Source organism: Crocodylus siamensis, chromosome 4 (assembly GCF_052110815.1).
Source record: "Crocodylus siamensis isolate JL-2025a chromosome 4, ASM5211081v1, whole genome shotgun sequence".
Taxonomy (NCBI): Eukaryota; Metazoa; Chordata; order Crocodylia; family Crocodylidae; genus Crocodylus; species Crocodylus siamensis.
This window is the reverse complement of record NC_143398.1, coordinates 139899191-139921419: the sequence shown is the minus strand read 5'-3', so window position 1 is coordinate 139921419 and position 22229 is coordinate 139899191. Positions and strand designations below refer to the sequence as shown.

Sequence of the window (22229 nt, the reverse complement as noted above, 5' to 3'; positions counted from 1 at the left end):
GTTTCTTTTTTAAAAAGAAGCTGGGTCCTTATTTACTTCCTAACTGTAGAGGAGGACCATTTTCAAGTCCCGCTTTTCACAGCTAGAGGTGGTTACTTGGGATAGTCTGAACTTAAGCAGAAAGCAGGGCAAGGTAACACTTCAGAGACTGACTGAAGGCATAAGCTTCCATTAGCAACAACCTACTTCACCAGATGCTGCCCTGCCTTGGTCCAGTAGGTTGTTGCCAATGAAAGCAAGTGCCTTTCTGAACCAGTTAGTCTCCAAGGGCCCTGCTACACGTTCAAACGAAAGCTGGAGAGCAATCCGCTACAGAGCTCTTACACATTCCCAAGCCCTCATTTTATAGCCGTTTGGTTCTTTTTATAGCTGGATGGACATTTTTATCATGTGATAATTACTTTGCATGTGTGGCCAGTCCACATGTATTGCACGCTTCACCAGGGAATTGCATAATTACTGTGCATGTGTGGCCAGCCTAAATTTACTGCATGCTTCCCCAGTGAATTCTGTAACACATGCAAGGTGTAACAGGGGCCCAGACTGGAAGGAAGTGCTGGCTCTTCGTCTTTCCTCGTCTTTTGCCTGCAGAAACCTCCTGGAGTGATTCTTCTGAATAGAAGAAGACCCCAGCGAGGCAAAGTGTCCCTGATGCTACAGCTTCCTGCCCCAAACCCCTGGGGTGACTGCGGGCACACCCAACCCTGCCGGCCTGGTGCAGCACCCTCACAAGGCTCTCTTGGCGTCCCAAGGCACCCCGGCGGAGAGCGGTTGCCCTCCACGTCCAAGCAGGAGCAGAGATCCCCCGCCCAAAGGCCCTGGGGGGGGGGGCGAAGGGCTCAGGATCGGCCCACAGAGCTGACACCAGAGAAGCGCCAATGCCCCGGGGCACCTGAGGACACGCTGCGCATGCGCACGAGCGCCTACTAATCTCGGACACCCCCATTGCTTAGAACTCTGCTGCCCTCTCCTGGAATGGGCTGCGGGAGCATCACATGACCTCCTGCTGTTCACGCCCGTGGTTCTTTGAGCCTGCAGAGGCGCCGTAGGACCCTCCCCCCACTTCCGTAGCTGCCACAGAGCGGCGAGCTAGAGCGTTTCCCATCTCTATGGTCGGCGGTGCGATGCGGTCGGTTAGTTACGTGCAGCGGGTGGCACTCGAGTTCAGTGGGAGCCTGTTCCCGCACGCCATCCGCCTGGGGGATGCCGACAACGACAAGGTACGGTACCGCGAGAGGTGGGGGAGAGAAAGAATGGGCGCATGCATAATGAAGGGTGAGCCTGGGAGCATGCGCAATGTGCTGTGAAGGGAGTTCACGCATGCGTGATGTCCTGCAAAGGGTGCTGCGCGCGTACGTAGTGGAGGAGGGGCTGGAAGAGCATACGTAGTGCTGCGAGCTTGGCAATGGCGGGCGTGGCTTGAGGCAAGGGCTGGCACGTGCTGTGCTTGGTGCAGAATGCTGACCTACAGGGCTCCCTGGCTTGTTGGGAGGCTTTGCTCCTACTCCCAATACAGTTTGTGCAGCACCAGGCACAGGAAGCAGGGGAATACACACGGGGCTGGGGGGAGTGGGGCTCTGAGCGGGCTGGGTGGTAGGACAAGTGGAGTCCCAGGGGGGTGTGCTTGTCCCCCACTCTCCTCAGCCACTGCTCCTGCCTGTGCCCCACTTCCTCCCTCCGTGCTGGGGCCTCAGTCTGTCCCCACCCTACAGCGGGGAGGGAGTGGGGCAGGGGCAGGCCCTACACAGCTGGGGTCAGCGCAGGGTGAAGCCAGGAGCAGCTTATCCAGAGGGGGATGCAGGCCGGCATGGGGGCATGTGCACCTGGATCTGTACATGGGGTGGGGCCAGGGCCAAGCTGGGCTCTTCCAGGTGGGAAGTTGAGCCAGATAGCAGTGCTGGGAGGGGGGCTGCAGGCAACTGAAAATTTGCCTTAGCCCCCCCCAACCCCACTTCCCAGTGCCACCACAACCTGGCTTGATGGCAGAGTGGCGCAGCCCCTCCACTGGGAACAGCCCAGCGCTGCCTTCCAGCTCTAGCCTGCCCTTGCTGGGTACATGGACCCCGTGCCCTGGGGTGGGGAGAGAGAAGGCTGGGCTGGGCTGCACTCAGGGTGGGTGGAGGCAGTGCTGGGAGAGGGGGTTGGGGGAACTACAGCAAATTTTTGGGTGCTTGCAACGTCCCCCCACTGTAGCTCTGCTCCCAGTGGTGCTGCCACCTGGCCCAACCCCCACCGGGAAGAGCCTGGCACAGCCCCAGCCCACAACAGCAGCCAGCCTGGCCAGCGTGCGGATCCAGGGGTGCACATACCCCATACCCTCCCAAGGTGAGTGCCCCCGTTCTCCTCGCCCCCTGGACGAACCACTCACAGCTCTGCTCTGTACCCTGCCCGGGCTGTTAAGTGCCTGCGTCTGCGCCTGCTCCTGCTCCAGCCCCACTCTCTCCCTCACAGCTGTTGTAGCTGCCTGTGCTGCCCTGCATTTGGGGGGATGCATGCCCCCCCCAATCTGTGTGTGACGGAGGTGGCTGCCATTGCAGGCTGGCCTTTGTGCCCCGAGCCCCACTGCAGCTGGCCTGGGAGTGGATGGACTCCATGTGCGTCCAGCCGCTGGACTGAGCCTCGTCCCCTGCCCACCCGGCAGCTGGATGCATGTGGCATCAAGGTGCTCCCAGGCCAGCTGCAGCAGGGCTTAGGGCACAAAGCCCAGCCTGCAACACCAGTTGCCTCCACTGTGCAGAGATGGGGGGGCATGTGCCCCCCCGGGGCCTCTGCTGGGATGTGCACAGCAGCTGGAGCCCCCATCACCGTGACCCTGGACAAGCTTCCTGGGCTCAATCCTCCCACCACCCACCTGGCCAGCGCCCCACATACGTCACCCCTGCTTCTGCCTCTACCACAGTGTCGCTCACTATAGGGGCCTTGATCTGGCCCTCACCTTCCCTCCCCCACAGATTGGGCTGGGGTCGGGGGGTGGGGGAGTGCTCTCCACTCTTTGCTTTCCAACCTGCTGCTTCTAGGTCCCTTTATCTAGGGACTTTGGTCTTTATTTCCATCCTGGGTGGCTCTGCATGTGTGTGTATGTGTGTGTGTTTGCATGCTTCCCATCTCTAACCTTCTCCCCTCTGCAGCGGAACGAGCTGGTGGTGGGGGACACCAATGGGAAGCTCTACGTGTACAAGAATGATGATACCAAACCCTGGACAGTGCGTTCATGCCAAGGAATGGTCAGTTGGAGCTGAGGTTCTAGATTCCCTAGTCCCTTAGCAGCCCATATGGATTGTCTGCCTGGGAAGTTGTGTGGTAGTGTCAATCCCAGGGTGTATCAGCAGCCAGGATGGGTTCTGACATCTGGCACAGCTGCAGGAGGTACCCTTCTCCCCCCGCAAGCTTGCTCTGAGTTGCTGGGCTGCCTAAAGTCCTAGGCAGCCACTGGTGAGGAGATCATGTCCTGGCCATGCCATTGCACTTCTGCCTGGGCTGAGTGTTTGCCCCCACAGCTTTGCATGGGTGTGGGTCTGGTGTCTGGAAGCTGAAGCTAGTGGTGGTGTCAGTCAGAGGGTGCCAGCTGTGAGGAGGACCCCAAGAGGGTGGGGGTTGCTAGGGCAAATTTAGCCTTGTGTGCTGTGCACTTGTCCCTAGTGACTTGCCTCCCTCGTCTCTTTTGCAGCTCACCTGTGTTGGTGTCGGGGATGTGTGCAACAAAGGCAAGGTAAGAGCATCTTCTGGTCCCTCCCCAGTTGCATGTGCCTTTGTCTGGGCAGGGGTCCAGAGCCCAGAGTGTGGGGCTCTGACATGTTCTCAGTGAGAAGGGTGGTGTTACCCATATTACAGGTAACCTTGTGCTACTAATATGGGCCAGAAATGGGTCTGCAGCCCAACCTTTTATTTGCTTGCACCTTTAAAACATGAAAACAGACATTTATCCCAAAGTCTATCTGGCTACTGGCAACAGCACACATAGTCTTACCTATACCAACTGGGGAGATTCAAAAGGTGGGAGAAGGGTGGCTTCCGGTTTGGCAGTAGGTCTTCTTGAATTTGAGTTCTCCAAATTTCCCTTCAGTTATGCACAATATTTATAGGTGGCTGGTTTTAATATTCTAATAAATTATCTCTAGTTGGTTTTTTTAAGTTTCTTTGTTTCGCTGGAACTTCTGAACCAGATCTCTTGTGCACTTGGAAGGTATCAGTTAGTTGGGATTTATATTCTTGGGAATGAGGGAGGATTTCTGCTTTCCCCATTGTGGAATGCTGTTCCAGTTTCTTCCTTACATTAGTTTACAGTTTTCTCTAACAGGCTCTTTTTGTTTTCACAAATTATCTAAGGATTTTAACAAAAGTATATCTATTATAGCAAAATAATATTTAATACATTTGGTTACATCAATCACTACTACTATTTTAAGATTATATAATGTATGGGCTTCCCTTATCTCCTTTCAGGCCTTATGCTTTGTTTGTTTGATGGTTTCCTTTACTTGTTGACCAGTCTGCCAGGGTTCACACTACAGTTACTCAGAAACAGGTTTTGGGCCCCCTTCTTTCCCTTCCCTATTTCTGGGAGAGCTTACATGATCGGCTGAAGGACTCTCCCCTGATTCACGTGTCAGCTGAGTCCCACTGAAAGGCTCCCTCCCCACAGCCTCTCAGACCCTTCCTGGACAAGCAACATAGTAGTGACTGGTGCATCTCCACAGGCTGGCACTGTGCAGCAAAAGTGGCTATGGGGCTGCCTGCCCAACCACAGAGGTCCACTCTGTGCAGGGTCCTGCTGCAAGGCTGGTTCCCACATGCTATTCAGACTTCTGCGTTGAGACCTGCAGGGCAGAGTGGAGAGAAGGCCACCCCACACAGCAGGCATCTCTGGGAGCGATGCAGCAGCCCTTGCAGGGTCAGTATCTGGGAAGTGAAGCCTGACACCTGTGGATTCCAAAGACCACATGTAGGTTCTCCAGCCTCACTGCTGCAGCAGGCTCATAACCCCTTCTTACTCTGGAAAGGCCAGAGCCATGCTAAGCAAGTGGGAGGCAGCTAAAGCCTTCATCTGGCAAAGGAGACTGTGTGCTGCTGCTGCCCCATTTCTTGTCAGCACAGGCAGGATCTCCCCTGTCCTGCACTGTGCTCTCCAAGCTCCCCTCCATTGACACACTGCAGTGACCAGAGGCCTTTCTCCCCGCACCTCCCAGTGTCCATCTTGATGGTCCTGCTCCTGTGTCAAACAGGTACAGGCCATTCTGCCTCCCTCATATAAACTTGGAGCCTCCTCTTCCCTCTCAGAACCTCGTTGTGGCAGTGAGTGCTGAGGGTTGGTTCCATCTCTTTGACCTCACTCCACTGCCCTCAAAGCACTCAGAGGCCTCCAGCCACCATGAGCCTCCACCGTCGGATGAGCAGAGGCCAGTGTTCAAGCAGCACATTCCTGCCAACACCAAGGTCATGCTGATCAACGACATTGGTGAGCAGGGCTGTAAAAGGGCAGGGAAGGCTTGTGGCGGGGGGTCAGAACCCAGAAAGGGCCTTGTCATCTCTCGAAAATCAACCCCAAGTGCCAGGGGCTGTGGTGGGGAGTTTGGGGATCACAGCCCTGGGCTACATCTTAGACAGGAGTGTGAAGATTAGAGGGATTGGTCCTGCTTTGCATGGGGCTCAGAGGGGGAGACCAGGTACCAGGGCATAAAGGGGAAGGGTTCTCTTTCCTGGTGAAACAGATGTTCCACCATGGCCCAGCCGAGCCCTTGGAGTCTGTTGGTGTGCTGCAGTACATGAGCTGTTAGAGGGGCTGAGGTGACCATCACCAAGGCATGTTGGGGTGGCGCTGGTCTGGTACAAGTAAGGTGTAGGTGACTCCATGCCAGGGCTGCTGCAGGCTGTGAGACCATGGCATCTTGACAGACCCCGTTGCTATCTCCCCCATGTCCTCTGCAGACGGTGATGGGAAGTGTGAGCTGGTGGTGGGTTACACCGACCGCGTGGTGCGAGCTTTCCGCTGGGAGGATTTGTCCGAGGGCTCTGACCACCTCTCGGGGCAGCTGGTCCTCTTGAAGAAGTGGCTACTAGAAGGGCAGGTAGGAAGCAGTAATTCTGTGGCTGGGGCATGTCCCTGTTGAGGGGGTGGGGTCTCAGGATGCAGTGTTCCCATGTGTGGGGGGTTGTTCGGGGATACACGCAGCTGTACTGACTGCTCTGTTTTTTGGGAGCTGTTCCCCCACAGGGTGTTCCTCTGCCCTTGGAGAGGACACTTGCTTTACATTGCTCACCAGTGCTTTGGGAGGCCTGTCGCTTCTCTGCTCATAGCTGTTCTTGCTGCTCCTGTGTGGGCATAGGTGGACAGCCTCTCGGTGAACCCTGGCCCCGATGGCACCCCAGAGATGATGGTGTCTCAGCCAGGCTGCGGCTACGCTGTCCTTCTCTGCACCTGGAAGTTGGAGCAGCAGCAGCAGCCTGCAGCAGAGGGGGGAGACAACTCTGCAGCCAACAGGTGAGAGGTGTGGGGATCTGATGGGAAAGATGGGAGTCTGCAGTTCCAAGGCGTTCCACAAGGTGGCACACTGCACCACATGGTCAAAGGCTGGTTTCTGCCATCCACCCCATGCCATTTGCAGCTTCCCTGGCTGCTGTTTCCACCTGATCTAGGGGCATCTGCCTTGTACATGGGTCACTCCAATGTGCACAGGACATAGGGGGTAGGGGTGAGGGAAGCACATGAGAGCCCCAGGGATATCAAGGGTTGGAGGGGGAGGTACAATCAGTGTAGGGGTGTGATCTGGGGAGAGGCCAAATCCAGAGCCCCTTCATGGGTTATTAGCATTAAGGTTTTCATGTTTATTTTCGTCCATGTGCGTTGCGGGGAAGGTTTTTATTGTGCGCTCGGCATCAGAGGTGGGGAAAGCCCCATCAGCCCATCCAGCCTCTCCCTGGAAGGTGGCGAGACTAGTCTTTGCAGAAACAGACTGGAGTGGGCAAAAGAGCAGTGTCTGCCTCCATCTCTCCTTCCAGTGAATGCAAGCCAGGGACTGGAGGGTCCCTGCTAGGGATGTTCTTCTTTCCTTCCTGGGAACTGGCATTTCATTGCCTTGTTTTCCTCTCTTTCAGTTCCCTTCTGAGTTGTCTGGGTTCTCCCCCAACTTCATTCTACTGTATTAAGTGTTAGCAAATCCCCATCCTACCCCAGCAGGGGTCCTGTAGATAGACCAGCCCCATTTCCAATTCCCCACTCTTCACTGATTGGGACACAGCACACGTGCACTCTGTGCACTGTCTCCCTGCCCCTGCCTTGGATGTGCAAACTCCAAGGGATGAGTTGGCAATTCTGCCTGGCTGGGAGCCCTGACCCTGTCCCTCCTATCTACCTATCCCTAGGGATGCTCCATTGCGTGATGTTATTCTTCACCAGACATCTGGTCGCATCCATAATGAGAACGTTTCTACCCACCTTATTGGCAGCATCAGCCGAGGTAAGAGGCAGCAGCTGTGCCCCAGGAACCCTGGTTCTGAACTGAGGGGCTCTGATAGACCAGCACGTGAATACATCCGGGGTAGAAACAGGTATCTGAATGTTAAAACAAAAAAGGCCGAGTAGAGTAGGACTGAGCTTGGCAGTGGCTTCAGCCTGGGAGTGAGCACATGGCCAGAAGAACCACTTCCTTCCACAGATTTTGTGGCTTTGTACTAATTTCCCTGTGTTGCCAACTGATCCTCTTCCCTGTGGTGACCTCCCCTTGTTCTCACAGGCTGAGTTCAAGCTAAAAGAACAGACAGTTGCAAGGCCCCTGTGCTTACCCTCCCCTGGGATACTAGCCTGTATTTGTAACAAACTTCAACCCAAATCCCCACAGGCCAGCAGTAACCATGTCATGCAGAACCCAGGCAACAGCAGGATGAGCCAGCTGATCCCTTATCACTGAAAATTAAATGTTGAAAATTACTTTGGGTTGTAATAGAGTGGAGTTCCCTGCAGAGGAGGACAGTCAATTCAGAGCTGTTAGGAAGCAGGGGTAGTAACAAGACAGTGAGATCACAACCAATAACTGCTATACCAAGTGGGTATTCTGGCCGGGGTGGGGCAGAAATGAGGAGAAATGAGGAATGCCACATTCCTCCTGCTCCGTACCCATGTATCATAATTCCTTTTGGGTGGTCACCTGGCTTATTGCTTGGTGGTCAAGTACTGTGCAGATTTGCTGCCTAATCTAGAGTCCAATGAAGTGAACAGGAGACCTTGCATAAGGTCCCTAGAGTGCTATTCAAATTACCAGTATTAGTGATGCACTGAGCCTGACTTCTCTGTAGTGCTGCTCTCTGGCTCACTCAGCAGAGTATCTCCTACTTCACACCTGCATTTGTGAGAACAGGGTCGGACCTGTTGCTTCTGCCGTAGTGTTAACCCTTTTGCCTGGGGGCAGTCTCCAACTGAGGCCATTCAGTTACGTTTCAGAGGGGTTGGAGAAGGCAAGCTAGGGTGTTGGGCCCTGATTGAGCTCCAGGCACATTCTGCCTCCACATGGGGCTTTGAGGAGAGGGCATCTTCCTGGCCAGGGCAAGAAGGGAGTTGAAATATGTCCTTCAGTGGGAGGCTAGGACAAGAAGGGAGTTCAAGCCCCTTGTCCAAGGAGGGAGAAGAGAAGTTGAACAGCTGTTCCAGACACCCTAAGAGGTGGTGGGAACCTTGGGTCGCAAGGGTAGGAGTGAGCAATGTTCTGACAACAAATAGAAGTACCTCAGCCACCCCCCTCTGAACCCGGTGGAGAGGAGGGCTGCAGAAGCCAGGAACATTCATAGAGGACCCAAGCTTGGGACCGCAGTTAGATTGAAGCTGTTCACTCCTCTGTTTTCCAATATGTCATCCACTTCCAACTAGAGGGGAAAGACTAGAATGATGACCTCCATGCCATCACCTCCCCCAGACACATCAAAGATATGCTGCTCTGGCTAAGTGCACCCTGACTGACCCTGGTCCTGCTGCTCCATTGAGAAGGGGCAGGGACTGAGGGGGGTGAATATTGAGGCTTTGGACAGGCCACAGCCAAGTGTGAGCACTAAGGTCTGGGGAACCTGCTCATAAACAGACACTCAGACCCCACAGTTGAGGATGGTATTAAAATGGGACCAAATGAAATGTATTGGTACTACAGGAAGAGACAGAAGAGGATGACAAGAACGAAATGGCAGACCTTGTCTGGTGGAGAGGAGTCTGACATAGACTCTTTCAGGAGTAGACCCTCTGAGGAGAGCAGTGGGTGGTTGTACAGGTATAGAGATGGGTGCATGGTGCAAACTGTGTAACAGGTTTTTAGTGTGCTTTGAGTTGCCAAGTGTTGGCACACAGCCCACAAGGGCCACTTGGCAGAGTGTTGGAAGTGGAGTTGTATATTTATATATCTAGAAATAATTATTTTTGCAAAAAAATAAGGTCTAGGGTAGGCTGTAGCATAACCTACCTCTGTTTCTGTTCTGTGTTCACAGGCTGCCCCATAGCAAGCGGTGGTTCAGGCCTCTTCGCCCTGTGCACTCTGGACGGTAAGTCCTGCTTCTACCTTTGGGTCACAGTCAGAGAAGGAAATGCCTCTCAAGTGCAATAGGGTCTGGGGTGCAGTCCTGAGCCACGTGGGAGGCTGGATTCAGGGCAGGGTGGAAGTAGATGTTTGCAGTGAAGGCTGGGGAGGTTGGTTATGCATGGGTATTGTTTCTCAGTCTTCTCACCCCCCCACGGGGTTTCTTATGGGTAGAAACCCCCCTGTCTTTGCTTTCACTTGTGATCTTGTGGCTCCCTGTGCACTGGAGCTGAAAAAGGCACCACCAGGGAGCAGGCCCCAATCAGCTACTGACAGGAGCACATGCCTGAACAGAACCACAGGCCTAGTCCCATTAAACTTTAGGCCCATGTTGACTGGGGCCCTGTACTGCAAAGTTTTGTTCACCATGGAGAGACTGAAGTAGTTTCTCTCAGTTCATTATTCATAGAAGCTTCCCTAGGGGGTGCCTTGTACAAGTGTTAATTGCTGGTATGGAGTGATGCACTCTGTGACCAAGCAAACTGACGGAGGCACCCTCCTTATGCCCTGGGAGGTGCTTGAGATGTAGCTGAATGCAGCCAGAGAGATGGATACTAAAATGTGGACCTGAGAACCACGTTCTCCTTTTCGTGCCCTTTATGGGGAGACAGCGTTTGGATATATGAGCAGTAAGCAAAGGGATTCTTTAGGCAGGTAGGAGCCTGTTGTTCTCTGCAGCTCTTTAGCTCACAAATAGCCTAGGCTGCCTTAACCAAATGTGAGCACACAGGCTGTCCCTCAGTCAGGGCCTGGCTCAGCAGTCCTGGACAGAGAGGAATCATTTGGGGTGGGGCCCTCTCATGGGCCTGCCTGCCTGCCAGACACTATCCCATAACAACATGCCCATGACAGCTATAGTGATGGCTGACAGCAAAGGGACATTAGGGAAGTATCCCTTGTGTCTTAGTTTCTGTACAGCCACTATTTGGCAGCTGGCAACATAGAGGGAAGGCAGGCTAGCAGGGTTCCAACCTGCAAGGGTCCGCTTGGGGCTTGGGGGATCCATAGGGCTCAGCTAGGAAGTACTGTCTGACTCTGCATGTTAAAGTTTGGTGAGGAGTTCCTTTGTTCTCTGAGTGCCATCCAGTTAAAAGAGTGGCTCCTGTTTTCTGTCTGTATCTTCAACCACTGACAGGTTAATGGGTCAGTTGTGTTCCCAGAAATGAGATGCACAATTATGTGTAATGTTATAAACTACCATCTACCTCCCAAGCCTTCTTTTCCTTAGGAGCTTGGGGCCTATAGATAGGAGTCAGTTTGTAGGGCCCACTGTCCGCTGGAGTGAATGCCCTGGCCCTCATAATATTCTGAAGAATCCCAAGCCATAAGTCTGTCTTCCCTTCCTTCAGGGACATTGAAGCTCATGGAGGGAGCAGATAAGCTGCTGTGGTCTGTACAAGTTGATCACCAGCTCTTCGCCCTGGAAAAACTGGATGTCACAGTGAGTTTAAACAGTAATAGGTTTGGGAAGAGGTTGCTTGGGGATGGAGAGTGTGGCATCACCTGGAGGCCATTATTTGCCAGCTTACCTGACAGTATGAAGAAGGGCATTATGGGATTGTCCCACACTCTCCTAGAGAGCCCTGTCATCAGAGGAAATGGAGGCTGGGCTACAGCCCCCAAACATTGTATTCAGTCACCTGAGGGGCAGGGCCTGTGGCAACTGCTTTGGCCCTGTGAGTCCAGTATAATGCTGTGTAGACTTTTCTTTTTCTCAGAGCATTTTGTTGCTGCTCTTGTTCTGTTATTAGGCCTTGTTTTTCCTCAGACTGTTATGATGCTAAAGGAATGGGATAGGGAAAAAATATCAACCCCCTTAAAAGGCCCCTCTACCAGTGGTGCCGCCTCACTTGGAAACCGTGTGTAGGGCTGGCTTCCCTGTTCATAAGACGTTGCAAATTTAGGGGGTTTTAGAGACAAACAATAAGAAGCATTAAGAACCTGGAGAAACTCTTGGGTGAGAAGTTGGAAAGACCAGAACTGTTACCTCAGGAAGGAGGTGACTGATGGGAAGGGGTGGAAGCAAGTGTGTTAATGAAAGGTCTGGAGAAAGCAGACTGAGAGCTTCTGTGTCCGCCGTCCTGTTCCCTCCCCCTCGGCTACCTGGTAACACTAAAAGAAAGGGGAATGTTGAATGGAATAACGTGGTGGGAAAGTCAAAGTCTGTCAAAGGCAATGCACATCCCTTGTGATTAAGCTGTGGCACTCGTTGCCACAGAGTGATGCTAAGGCCAAAATATCACAAGATTGAGAACAGGAAGGGACATGAGATCCTGGGCGTTGGAGCTGAAGCCAGTCTGACCAGCATGAGATCCAGGCAGGGGCAAATTGTCTCCCATCTTCCTCTGATGCTGACCCGTATCCAAGAGAAGGTGTTATGCTGGGCTGGGTGGAGCAGGGGGCTGGTCTGGTATAGCAGTTCTCACGTTTGTGCTCTCGGGGAGCCCTCTGGAAGAGGGATGGTCAGGCTGAGGCACTTGGAGGCACATGCAGGTGCTGAAAAATGATTGAGTCACAGTGGAGACAGAGGGAGGGAAGCAGCAGTGAGTAGGAAGTCCAGGAGCTTGTCAGGAAAGGAATGTGTCCGGGAGGACAAAGGGATGAGAGTATGAGGGGATGGGAGCAGGAAGCTGACTCTTCCCAGCAGTGTCCTGTGTTGTGGAGTAGGTTGAATGTAGAAGGGCCATTGAGGCAAGGGGTCCCAGATTATTTTCCCCTGACAGAAGGGGACGATCTGTATCCATTGTTCAGAGAATACTGAGCTCCTTATGGAGATTCTGCTTTGAATACAGGTTATGTCTGAGTGCAGGGATGGATGCTTCTCCCTCTGGGCCTCCTGAGATGGCTGGGGCCTATGCTAATCAGAGACCTTTTCTCCTACCCCACCCCTCTGACTCCCAGGGTGACGGGCATGAGGAGGTGGTGGCCTGTGCATGGGATGGTCAAACATACATCATTGACCACAATCGAACTGTGGCCAGGTTCCAGGTGGATGAGAATGTCAGCGCGTTCTGTGCAGGTGAGGAGGAAGCCTGTCCCATTGTCCCTTGTCTGAGGTACCTGGGCCTGACAGCAAACTGCTGGGTTCCTGGAAACAGGAGGCAGACCCTTGGGGTTTTAGAAGAGGGGATCATAGCATGGAAAGGTTTGTCCTGGAGGTAGGAGAAGACCCCTCGTACTTCCTCACTCTTGGAGGCCTGTAAGACTGGAGGAGGCTTAGCTGGCCTCTGCCATCTAGCAGGATGAGAGAAAGGTGTGCTGGGGGACCCACCATAGCCCTGAGGAAGTGCAGGTCTCTTGCCACTCTGTGCTGCTTTTGCTTCTGGATGACCTGATGTGGAAGCCCTGGGCCCATCTGGTGAGGCCTTGTCTCATCGGCATGTTCACCTCTTTCTCTGAGGGACTTCTCTAGCTGTAGCCTGGTGACTTGTACCTTGGCATATGGTGGTGCTCACAGCACCCTGCAGCTCATCAGCAGATTGGCCTCTGGTTAGGGTTTTGTACCAGCCGGAACACAGGCCAGTCCAGCTGCATGGGGCTGGGACATTTTGGTTGCAGGGGAATGGCAGCAATGTTAATTGCCACTGCTTCCCCACTGCCAAATTTCTGGACCTATGGGGAGACCCATGGACCAGATAACATGGTTCCATGGCTGGGGGTTGAGCACCCTTGGGCTACGTCATTGTATATTCCCTCTCCCACATGCATCTCTCAGCCTCCACCTTGCATGCCTGCTTCTTCCCTCCCTCTGCCCTTCCATAACCACCAACACTGCCGTGCCTTGCTCTCCACAGGCCTCTATGCCTGCAAAGGTGGCCGCAACAGCCCCTGTCTGGTTTACGTTAGTTTCAACCAGAAGATCTATATCTACTGGGACGTGCAACTGGAGAGAATGGAGTCCACGAACTTGCTGAAGATACTGAAGGCCAACGCAGAGTTTGAGGACCTCCTCAAGAAGCTGGGTATTGGTGAGTGATGCCCAGTGTAGAAAGGGCTGGGATGTGGGAGAAAAGTGGGGAGGCTGGGAAGGGTAGTGATGTGCAAAGAGCTGGGGTTCTAGGTATGTTCTTGGTGCTACAGTGTTTCTTGCTTATGGTGACAACCCCTCTTCTTTCATGCAGAAAGCGACGATGTTTCTGCTGTCAAAGACCTGATTCACAAAACCCTGTACTACCCTGACAAGCACCTTCAGAACAGCCCCTCCCAGCACTGGGGTCCTGCTGGAGCTGACTCGTCCAGCAATCACACTGTTGCCCAGGACTCCATATAAACCGAGCTGGGTGTGGACAAGCACCTATAACAGCGGTGACTCTTCTCTAGTTGATGGTTGGAGTCAGGCATGTACCTGTGACTCAAGTTGAGTCTTGCAGCCAGGATCAAAGAGCACCTTCCTTTTTCATCAGCCTCAGCTTCTAGCAGGCTAACAGCAGCTGAACAAGAGACTTGGTTAGAACTGAGCCATTGCAGTAGGGCTGGGATGAGGTGAGTGCTATATTATGAGTCATGGGTTGAGAGGGAATTGACTGACCCAATAGCATCATCATCTGCCGGCAAGAAGTCTGGTTTCTTCCAGTCTTGGGATAAGGAGATTTAGTAGTAAACTCTCAGCAGCTGTGTTCTCTGCAGGCCAGAGCATTTAGCTTGTCTTTGGGGAAGTGAGAAGTAGGAGGAGGAAAATAGCAAAATGTCAGTCTAGTTTGTGGTGTGGTGGTTAAGGACCTGTGTTAAGGGAAATCTCCTGAGTTCCTAGCAGAAATGGGGGAATCAGATGGTGGGAGAAAGGAGGTTTTGGTAGTTCTTTCCCTGTATGAATCTCTGGACAGATGTATGTAATGTTGCCCTGCTCCAGTGGTGAGGGAGAGCATCAGGTCAGGCCTGATCTTGCACAAGTAGGCTTCCCTGCCAAGGAGACAGGACCATGTGCTTACATGGCTAATTGTTTTCCATGTTGTGCTGATAATAGCAACGTGTGCAAGCCGTGCATGGAGAAAACTGAAAAGTGGATAGCATCAACTAGCAGACCCCATGCAGTGCTCCTTTAAGAGAAAAATGTAGTCTCTCACCTGTGGACAGGCAGCGAGGGTGTCCCTGATGCTTACTGTCTGTGCAAAGCAGCCAGAAAGCAAGCAGTAAACTGGACTGAGTATAAACACTGTTCCTGTTGATGTCCGTTATTGGACACATTGCCCATTGCCCCTGAGCCTTGTAACTGCCTATCAGTAGCAGCTGGGGAGGAGGGAGTGCTTCTTGTCCTTGCACTGCTGAGCCTGGGAGACCCATGTTGGATCCAGGGCTGTCCCTGGGGGAGGAGGGCGCTGCATTTCCAGGCAGTGCTTCTTTGCCCTATTCAGTCGTGTCAGTCCTGGCTTATTATGCTGGGAGTATCAGGCACACTTGACTTGCTGCCTTATCATCTGCCCTCCCTGTGAGGTTTTATTTAGTGTGTAATGGCTGGAACTCCCCCACACAGAGTCCTGCATGCGAGTTGCAGCAAGGATCGTTAATTTGGCTTGCTCCCCTCAGCAGATAGTAACATGTAGAGATCCCAGCTGCTGCTTGGCAGAGTCTGCCACCCTGTCTTCTGCAGAGCACCTGCAAGCTGCCTCCTCAGGAAGTAGAACTTAAGGTGGGGCATAGAGGTCTGGGCAAGAAGGGAGAGGAAGCAGTAAATAACATCTGATTTTCATACAGTAATCCCAAGCCCTAATGCACAGTCCTCATCCCCATATCACCAAGCATTTTACAGACAGTCACTGTCCTGCTTCTTATTAAACAGATGTGGAAACAAAGGGAAAAGCTCTGGCCCCAGCCCACAGCAGTGAGCCAGCCGCAGACTTGGAGACTGTGGAGTTTTCCTGACTCCAAGTCCTTTTCTGCCTCATTGCTGCACAGCTACAGAGAGAGTGTTTTCATCCACCCTGTAGAGTGCTGCCGTTATTGATATCACTTTCTAAAGTGGCTGAAGTGAATGAAGAGCTTGTCTCACCGATTTCCGCCTCCCTCCCCAGCCCCTGTGGGATAGGCTTCTTGAATCGTTTAAGTGCTTTGGAACTGTTTTTCTCTGAGAGTAGGGAGGATTTGTGGTTTAGATATGTTCTGCTCAGACTAAAATGTGACCTGTTGTTGTTTTACAGAAGAATGAGCTGGGCTGTAGGAATAATCCAGCAAGTGGATGGAGCATTGAGGGTTGTCAGTCAAGGGCTGATCTCCCCTGGCACATGACCTTGAGGAGTTATGTATGTACCCATAGCTGAACACAACTGCATGTAGGGACCTACTCCATTTGACACTTGGCTGGTGCTGGCTTAGCTCGTGTACCTCCTGGGACTGTGCTAAAGCACAGTCCATTTCTCAACCTGTGGGTCCAAAAGTGGGTCACAAGACTATGTGAAAGGATCATAAACAAGCTTCATAAAATGGATCAACAAACTTTAAAAATGGATCTTCCTCTAAAGGAGAAAAATGTGGGAAACAGTGGCTTTCCCCTTTCAGACTAGCAGAGTTCCAACCTGATTGAGGGGAGTGGGAAGAGGGTGATCAGGCAGGGGATGCCAAGTTCATGTGCATGTGCACACTTGCACATGGCAGCCAGGCAGTGTGGAGAGCAGCTTCTGCAGCTCCCTGCAGGTAAATCTATGGGGAGGGGCATATAAATGACATGTCAAGGGGATGGGGAGGCACAAGTGACACTGCCTGCCACCCCATCTCCTCTCTGAGTTAAAGCCATGGCCTGAGGGGAGTAGTGATAGTGCCTGGGCCATGGTGATGAGGTAAAGCTGTGGCCTGGTGCATGAGTAACTGGCAGTGGAAGAAGGTGAGGGCAGTGCAGCTCCCCACTGCCCCCCGCCCCCATCAGTTATTCCTTGCACTGCTGGCAGCGTGACTGGCATGGGAGTTCCAGCAGCAGTGGCAGTAATTAATCTTGCTGCTCCACTCTGCCCTCCTGCACTGAGTCCTGCCCACTGGGCTGCAGAGGCAGCTCCTGCCCATGCCGATCCAGTCAGGCTGCAGTTCCATGCCCACTGTAGGTGCACAAATCTGTGGGGGGCACGTCTTGTCCCCCCCACACCCACCCCCTGCCCCCACACACTGGGGGGGCTGGGGGTGGGGGGGCAGCAGGTCAGAAGTGAGGGATGCCAGCAGGGCTGGCAGGTTTGGGGGCCGTGGGTTGGGAGTGAGGGGCATCAGCAGGGCCAGGGGGCTGTTTTCTACTTAAACTATTTACTGGGTCAGGGCTGATCATCAATGTTTACAAATGGGTCCTGGTACAAAAAAAGGTTGAGAACCACTGCTTTAGCTTGTGGTTCTTTCCCAGTGAAGATGAGCCCCAAAGAGGTTATAAATTGTGCCAGGATTTAGCACCCTTATACTGCCTCCAGATCAGCTGTGGACTCGAACACATTTTGTGATGTGAGCATGAGCCTGCTGGCACCAGAAATGAGGCCCTTACTTTAACCACCATTTCCACAGAAAAATGCACACAATCATAGGCATGTACTTGCTCCTGCATACATTTGTGCACATGGTTGTAACATTTCCTTCAGTGCGCACACCACAACGTAAGGTACACATGAGGGCATCCCCTATGTAGTAATAGTCATGCGTCTGCCCAGCCCCAGCTCAGTGCCTTGAGGAAGCTTGGGCCCCCATGTCTCCTGCCTTGCTTTGCTGCAAGTTTCCAACTGAAGCTCTTTCTCTCTCTATTTCCGTCTTTTCCACATACAGCCCCAGTCCCCAGAGGACCCCACAGCCTGCTGCCAGGAGGTATCCATATGCCAGTGGTCTGACCCAGCAGCACTTCTTTACCTCAGGTCAGCTCTGGCAGAGCTGTCTGCAGGGGCCTGTAAGCTGCTGCCCTCCTCCCCCACTGCAGAGTACCCCCAGCTGCCTACTGCAGAGCAGCTGAGCAGGGTCACCTTGTGCAATCACCTACAGGAATACCTTACTTCTGGCAGCCTGCTCCAAGTGAAAATCTTTATTAATGTGAGAGAAGCATGTGGATGACTGTTTTGATGCCATGTTTACACCTTAGACAATGCCATAAAGATCAATCTGTTGCCAATAGAGAGAGCCCAGGATGGCAGCTGTGGGGTGATGACCTCTGAACAGAAGCAAGGAGAGGCTTGCACAAGAGTAATGATGACCCTTTGATCCAGACCATCCAAAGAGACTGGCAGTGACAAGGGAAAGTGCAACCTGCTCAACCTGACTGTCAGCCCAGGGGTGGCCTTGGCATATAGGTCCCTCAGTACCCTCTCCTGGGAAGTGCACGTTCCAAGTGAGGGCAATATTGTAAAGTCCAGCTAAAACATTTTGAGCTAAGGAGATTTCATGCAGAAATAGTACTTTAGTCAGCGTAGCATTTTTATGCAACATTTCTCCTCATTCTCTGTTTGCTGTGGTGATACCAGCATTTTTCCTTTCATCCCTCATCTTTTCCCATTTCATTTGTTTTTCTTGTCTTTCTGGTCATTTTCAAATGTCAATTTTTTTGCCTGGGAAAACAAGACAAAGAAAAAAGCAGACAAGAGATGGGAGGAAATAAAAAGTTGAAAATTTAGAAACAAAAGAATTCAGATATTTTGGTGTGAAACAGACTTTCCATTTTTTAGCTGGCCTTAGCCCATCCCAAAGGGTGAGTATCAACAGTCAGGCCTGGGTTTGGCCTCTTGCTCCTACTTATCACTGGAATAGGAATGTGGCAGGGTATTTGTATGCCCTTTTCCACATGTGAAACCTCTTCCTATGACCCCTCCCTCAGCCATGCTCAATAGTAGAAGCAGCATACAAGTCTAATTGCCCATTGCCCTAATGTCTGTGTCTGGAAAGTGAATATCCCATAGCCCTGTGTACATTCAGGGTCATACTTGCTACCACAGCCACTAAAATAAGTCCTTACTAGAAACAAGAGCCAGAACCATAGATCTATATTTTTAATTAAAGTTGAGACTCTCATTATCACATGACTCCAGGAGCAGGACCTTTTTGGGGGTGGGGATGCCAGTTAGTATGAGTCTTACAATAAAATGGTTCAAGTTTGCAACATTGCCTCCTTGAATGGAAGGGAGCAGGGGAGCGGGTTATGTCTCTGGATGCCCAGAAAAGAGTATGTGGAGGGCTGGTATTCATTTCTTTAAAAGGGGTCAAGAAAAGGGATCTCAACCCTGCCATTACAATTTGTTGCACTCATTTGGCTGCCTGTCTGTGAGTTGGGTCTGTGATAGAGCTCAGTAGCTTTCAGCACTGCAGGAGAATATGAGCTTCTTTATCTACTGACAGAGAGGAAGAAAGGAGGTGGGAGGGTGTCTGCAGAGGCAAAGTGCAAAGACGGGCAGATTTAAACATAGGATTCCTGCAAGCAGGGAGAAGAGAGGAAGATGACCAAAGTCCAAAAAAAGAAACAGGCTGTAGGTGGACTGTGGGTGCCTAAGGTCAAAACTGTGATCCAAAGACCTCCTGCTTAGCAGCCTCCAAGTCCTGGGGGTGCCTAAACATTGCTAGGGGCCTCCCTGTGGGGCCTGAAGGTTTCCAAGGCCTCAAACCTTACAGAACTGCCCCTATGTGGGTACCTCAACACCTAGCTGTCACCTCAGCCCCTCTAGGGTACACAGCCTTGGCTTGAGGGGCCTGTTCAAGGAGATACGCTCCAGGCAGTCCTATGATGCACTAGCAGGATTGATTATCTCAAAATGCAGTCATGGTTGGTTTCTGCTGCTGCAGAAGCTAGCAGTGACCCTTTGTGTAAAGGTCTCCTGGTTAGAGGACTCACACAGGAAGCGGGATACCTGAGTTGAGTATCCTTCTCAGCCTGAGTGAGGGGAGGGGGTCAGACCTACGTGGCTCACCCCCTGGGAGAATGCCAAGCCCACTGGGCCATAGGCTGTTTTGTAGAGAGCATCCTTCAGTTGATGTTGAACCACTGGTCAGTAAGAAATGAAAGAATCATAGTGTCAGAAGAAGCAAGCAAGAGGGGGCCCAACTGAGCTTTAGCCCAGTGAGAAGCTGATTGGGGCAGAGTCCAAGATGGATACTGCCCCTGGTCCCAGGATTATTTCTGGTTTTTATCCAATAATTGTTAAAAGTTGGATGCATCAACAATCCCAGGAGCAGAAACAGGAATCCAGGTCTCTCTCCTTCCAACCAGTTCCCCTTTCCACTGGGCTACAGAATCAGGATCCTCCTTACTTGTTCTACTGGTCCCATGGCTATGTAGAACCCAAGCTATGCAGTACCCTGGCTTCAACAGAAGGGTGTGCCCATCCAGCCTCTGCCATAGCCTGGTTTAAGTCACTCTCTTGGTCACTAAGAAATGTGGGTTTGAAACCCCTTAGGTGGAAGAGGGCCTTATAGCCTAGGTCTTATTTTTTCCAGGAGAGCACTTTAGCCACTAGGTCAGGGGTGCTCAACCCAAACCCATGGAACAGATCTGCCTGCAGCCCTGTCATCCAGCCTGTGAGGCTCCTCATGGGTCTGGAAGTTTGGCAGCAGGAAAACAGTGGCACTGTTGCCCTACCACCAAATGTCCAGACCCCTGGGGAGCCCTAGGCACTGCACCCAATCCCAGTATGTAGGGCTGGGTGGGGCCAACCGTGGGAACCAGGGCCCTGTGTAAGGGCTTGGGAAGGGGTAGCACTAGAGGCCTAGGGTTTAATCCCAGTGGGAGGGGGCAGTACCACACCCCGAGGACCAATCCTGGTGCATAAGGTAGAAGGGGCCAGTGCTGGGTCCCTGGGACCCAATCCTGGTATTCTGGGGTGGGAAGAGGTGGTGCTGGGCCCCAGGGCCCAATCCAAGTGCCCAGGGTTCAGTCCAGCCTGTGAACTAGCCCTGCCCCACTCATCTTGCCTGCAGGGCCAAAAGGTTGAGCACCACTGAACTAGGCTAGTATATAAAAGGCCGCACTAGTATCTACTGTATCTTAAAATGAGGACTGTGAGGACCATTGTAGACGCCTACCCCCAGGGGAGAACTCTGGGCTTTGGATCCTAAATGAATGGAAGGAGATGCCTGCCTGCAGCCCTAACTTGGCCACCTAAGTGCTGGAGACGTGGGGAGCATTCAGACACACTCCTGTGTTTAATATTTCCCATATAGCAGCTCTTGGCAGCTCTCGGCTGAGCAGACTGGCTGTTTTGAGTCCCATTCTGAGGTATACTCAGCTTGCTCCAAGACCCACATGGGGACTTCTGGATTCCAATGTAGTCAGATATGGAGCCCGATAACTAAAAGTGAGGCTGCAGTTGTAGTCACCTATGCCTCTGATTCGATTAAGCCAAAAAGTCAAAGGCAAAGAAATATTAACCAAAAGGAATAGTTCCATAGTTAGTAGGGTCGGAAGGGACCTAAGCAGATCATCTAGTCCAACCCCCTGCCATGGGCAGGAAAAGGTGCTGGGGTCAAATGACCGCAGCTAGGTGGCTGTCTAGCCTCCTTTTGAAGACCCCCAGGGTAGGAGTGAGCACCACTTCCCTTGGAAGTTGGTTCCAGCTCCTAGCTGCCCTGACAGTGAAGTAGCGCCTCCTGATATCTAGCCTGAATCTACTCTCAGTCAACTTACGGCTGTTGTTCCTTTTTACCCCTGGTAGTGCTCGGGGGAACAGGGACTCTCCCATTGCCTGCTGGTCCCCCTTGGCCAGTTTATAGATGTCCACCAGATCCCCCTCAGCCTTCTCTTGTGGAGGCTGAACAGGTTCAGGTCCCTGAGCCTCTCCTCGTAGGGCCTGCCCTGCTGCCCCCTAATCATGCGAGTGGCCTTCCTCTGGACCCTCTCCGTGTTGTCCACATCCCTCCTGAAGTGCGGCGCCCAGAACTGAACGCAGTACTCCAACTGTGGCCTGACCAGTGTCTCATAGAGGGGGAGTATCACCTCCTTGGACTTGCTCATGATGCATCTGTGGATGCATGACAAGGTGCAGTTAGCCTTCTTGACCGTGTCCCACATTGGCGACCCATGTTCCTTTTGGAATCAATAGTGATTCCAAGATCCTTTTCTGCCTCTGTGCTGATGAGAAAGGAGTTCCCCAGCACGTAGGTATGCTGCTGGTTCTTCCTCCCCCTTTATGCGTGAATAAGAAATCATCACTGTAAGAACTACATAAGAAGCAAGTGGCTGCTGTAGGAAAGGATGGATGGGACTGCTATTTAGCAGAATGGGAGAGCAAACAGCAGGCCAAAGTGAGGGAGGTGAAGTGGTTCGTTATGGAGAGGAAGAGATGTAAGTGCAGCCAGATAACCTAACCCAGTTACTGGACCTGGCAAGAGTCATCTCTGCACAGCTGGGGTTAACAGACATATCAGAACCTTTAGCATTTACACTGAAGAAATGTGGAGCTGCTGAAAGGACTGGAAAAAAAACAAAGGACATGTCACAGGACAGCAAAAGAGGGGATCTCCAGTCTTAAGCTGTAAATCCCTCTGCAGGACCAGACAAGTTGCTGGAACTGATCAGAGTGACCAACACATGGACATTGACAGGGCAGTAACCAATAAAGAGCAGGTAAAAAGGATCTGTCAAATCATCACCATGCCAATTTACTGCTGGGCTCAATCCAGTTCCTGTTAAAATCAATGAAAAAATTCCCATTGACTTCCATCCAAGTTGGAGGAGGCCTTTAATTTGGTTTGATGGATCAACAAGCTTAATGGATGAAGGAAACACAGACGACATGCTATCTGTTG

At 52.2% G+C, this 22229-nt stretch overlaps 1 protein-coding gene across 10 annotated transcripts in view; it reads left to right on the top strand.

Annotated features, from left to right (window-relative positions):
* Positions 1–918: 918 nt before the first annotated feature.
* The window catches only part of ITFG2 (integrin alpha FG-GAP repeat containing 2), a 37202-nt gene continuing 15891 nt past the window's right edge, over positions 919–22229 (top strand). For 2 of the 10 annotated variants that reach the window (XR_016441922.1, XR_016441926.1), the window contains exons 1-12: positions 929–1220; positions 3129–3224; positions 3668–3709; positions 5278–5455; positions 5926–6065; positions 6324–6478; positions 7360–7454; positions 9463–9516; positions 10901–10992; positions 12453–12570; positions 13346–13519; positions 13673–14033. Coding sequence is in view for 3 of the 10 variants with exons in the window: in XM_090043931.1 (XP_089900057.1) it covers positions 3212–3224; positions 3668–3709; positions 4698–4891; positions 5278–5455; positions 5926–6065; positions 6324–6478; positions 7360–7454; positions 9463–9516; positions 10901–10992; positions 12453–12570; positions 13346–13519; positions 13673–13821 (1404 nt within the window). In the remaining 7 variants the exon portion in view is untranslated. Of the gene's footprint in view, positions 1221–2205; positions 2326–3128; positions 3225–3667; positions 3710–4697; positions 4892–5277; positions 5456–5925; positions 6066–6323; positions 6479–7359; positions 7455–9462; positions 9517–10900; positions 10993–12452; positions 12571–13345; positions 13520–13672; positions 22227–22229 lie in introns of those variants that run through there. The other 8 variants (XR_016441924.1, XM_090043931.1, XR_016441923.1 and 5 more) reach the window with 8 other exon arrangements.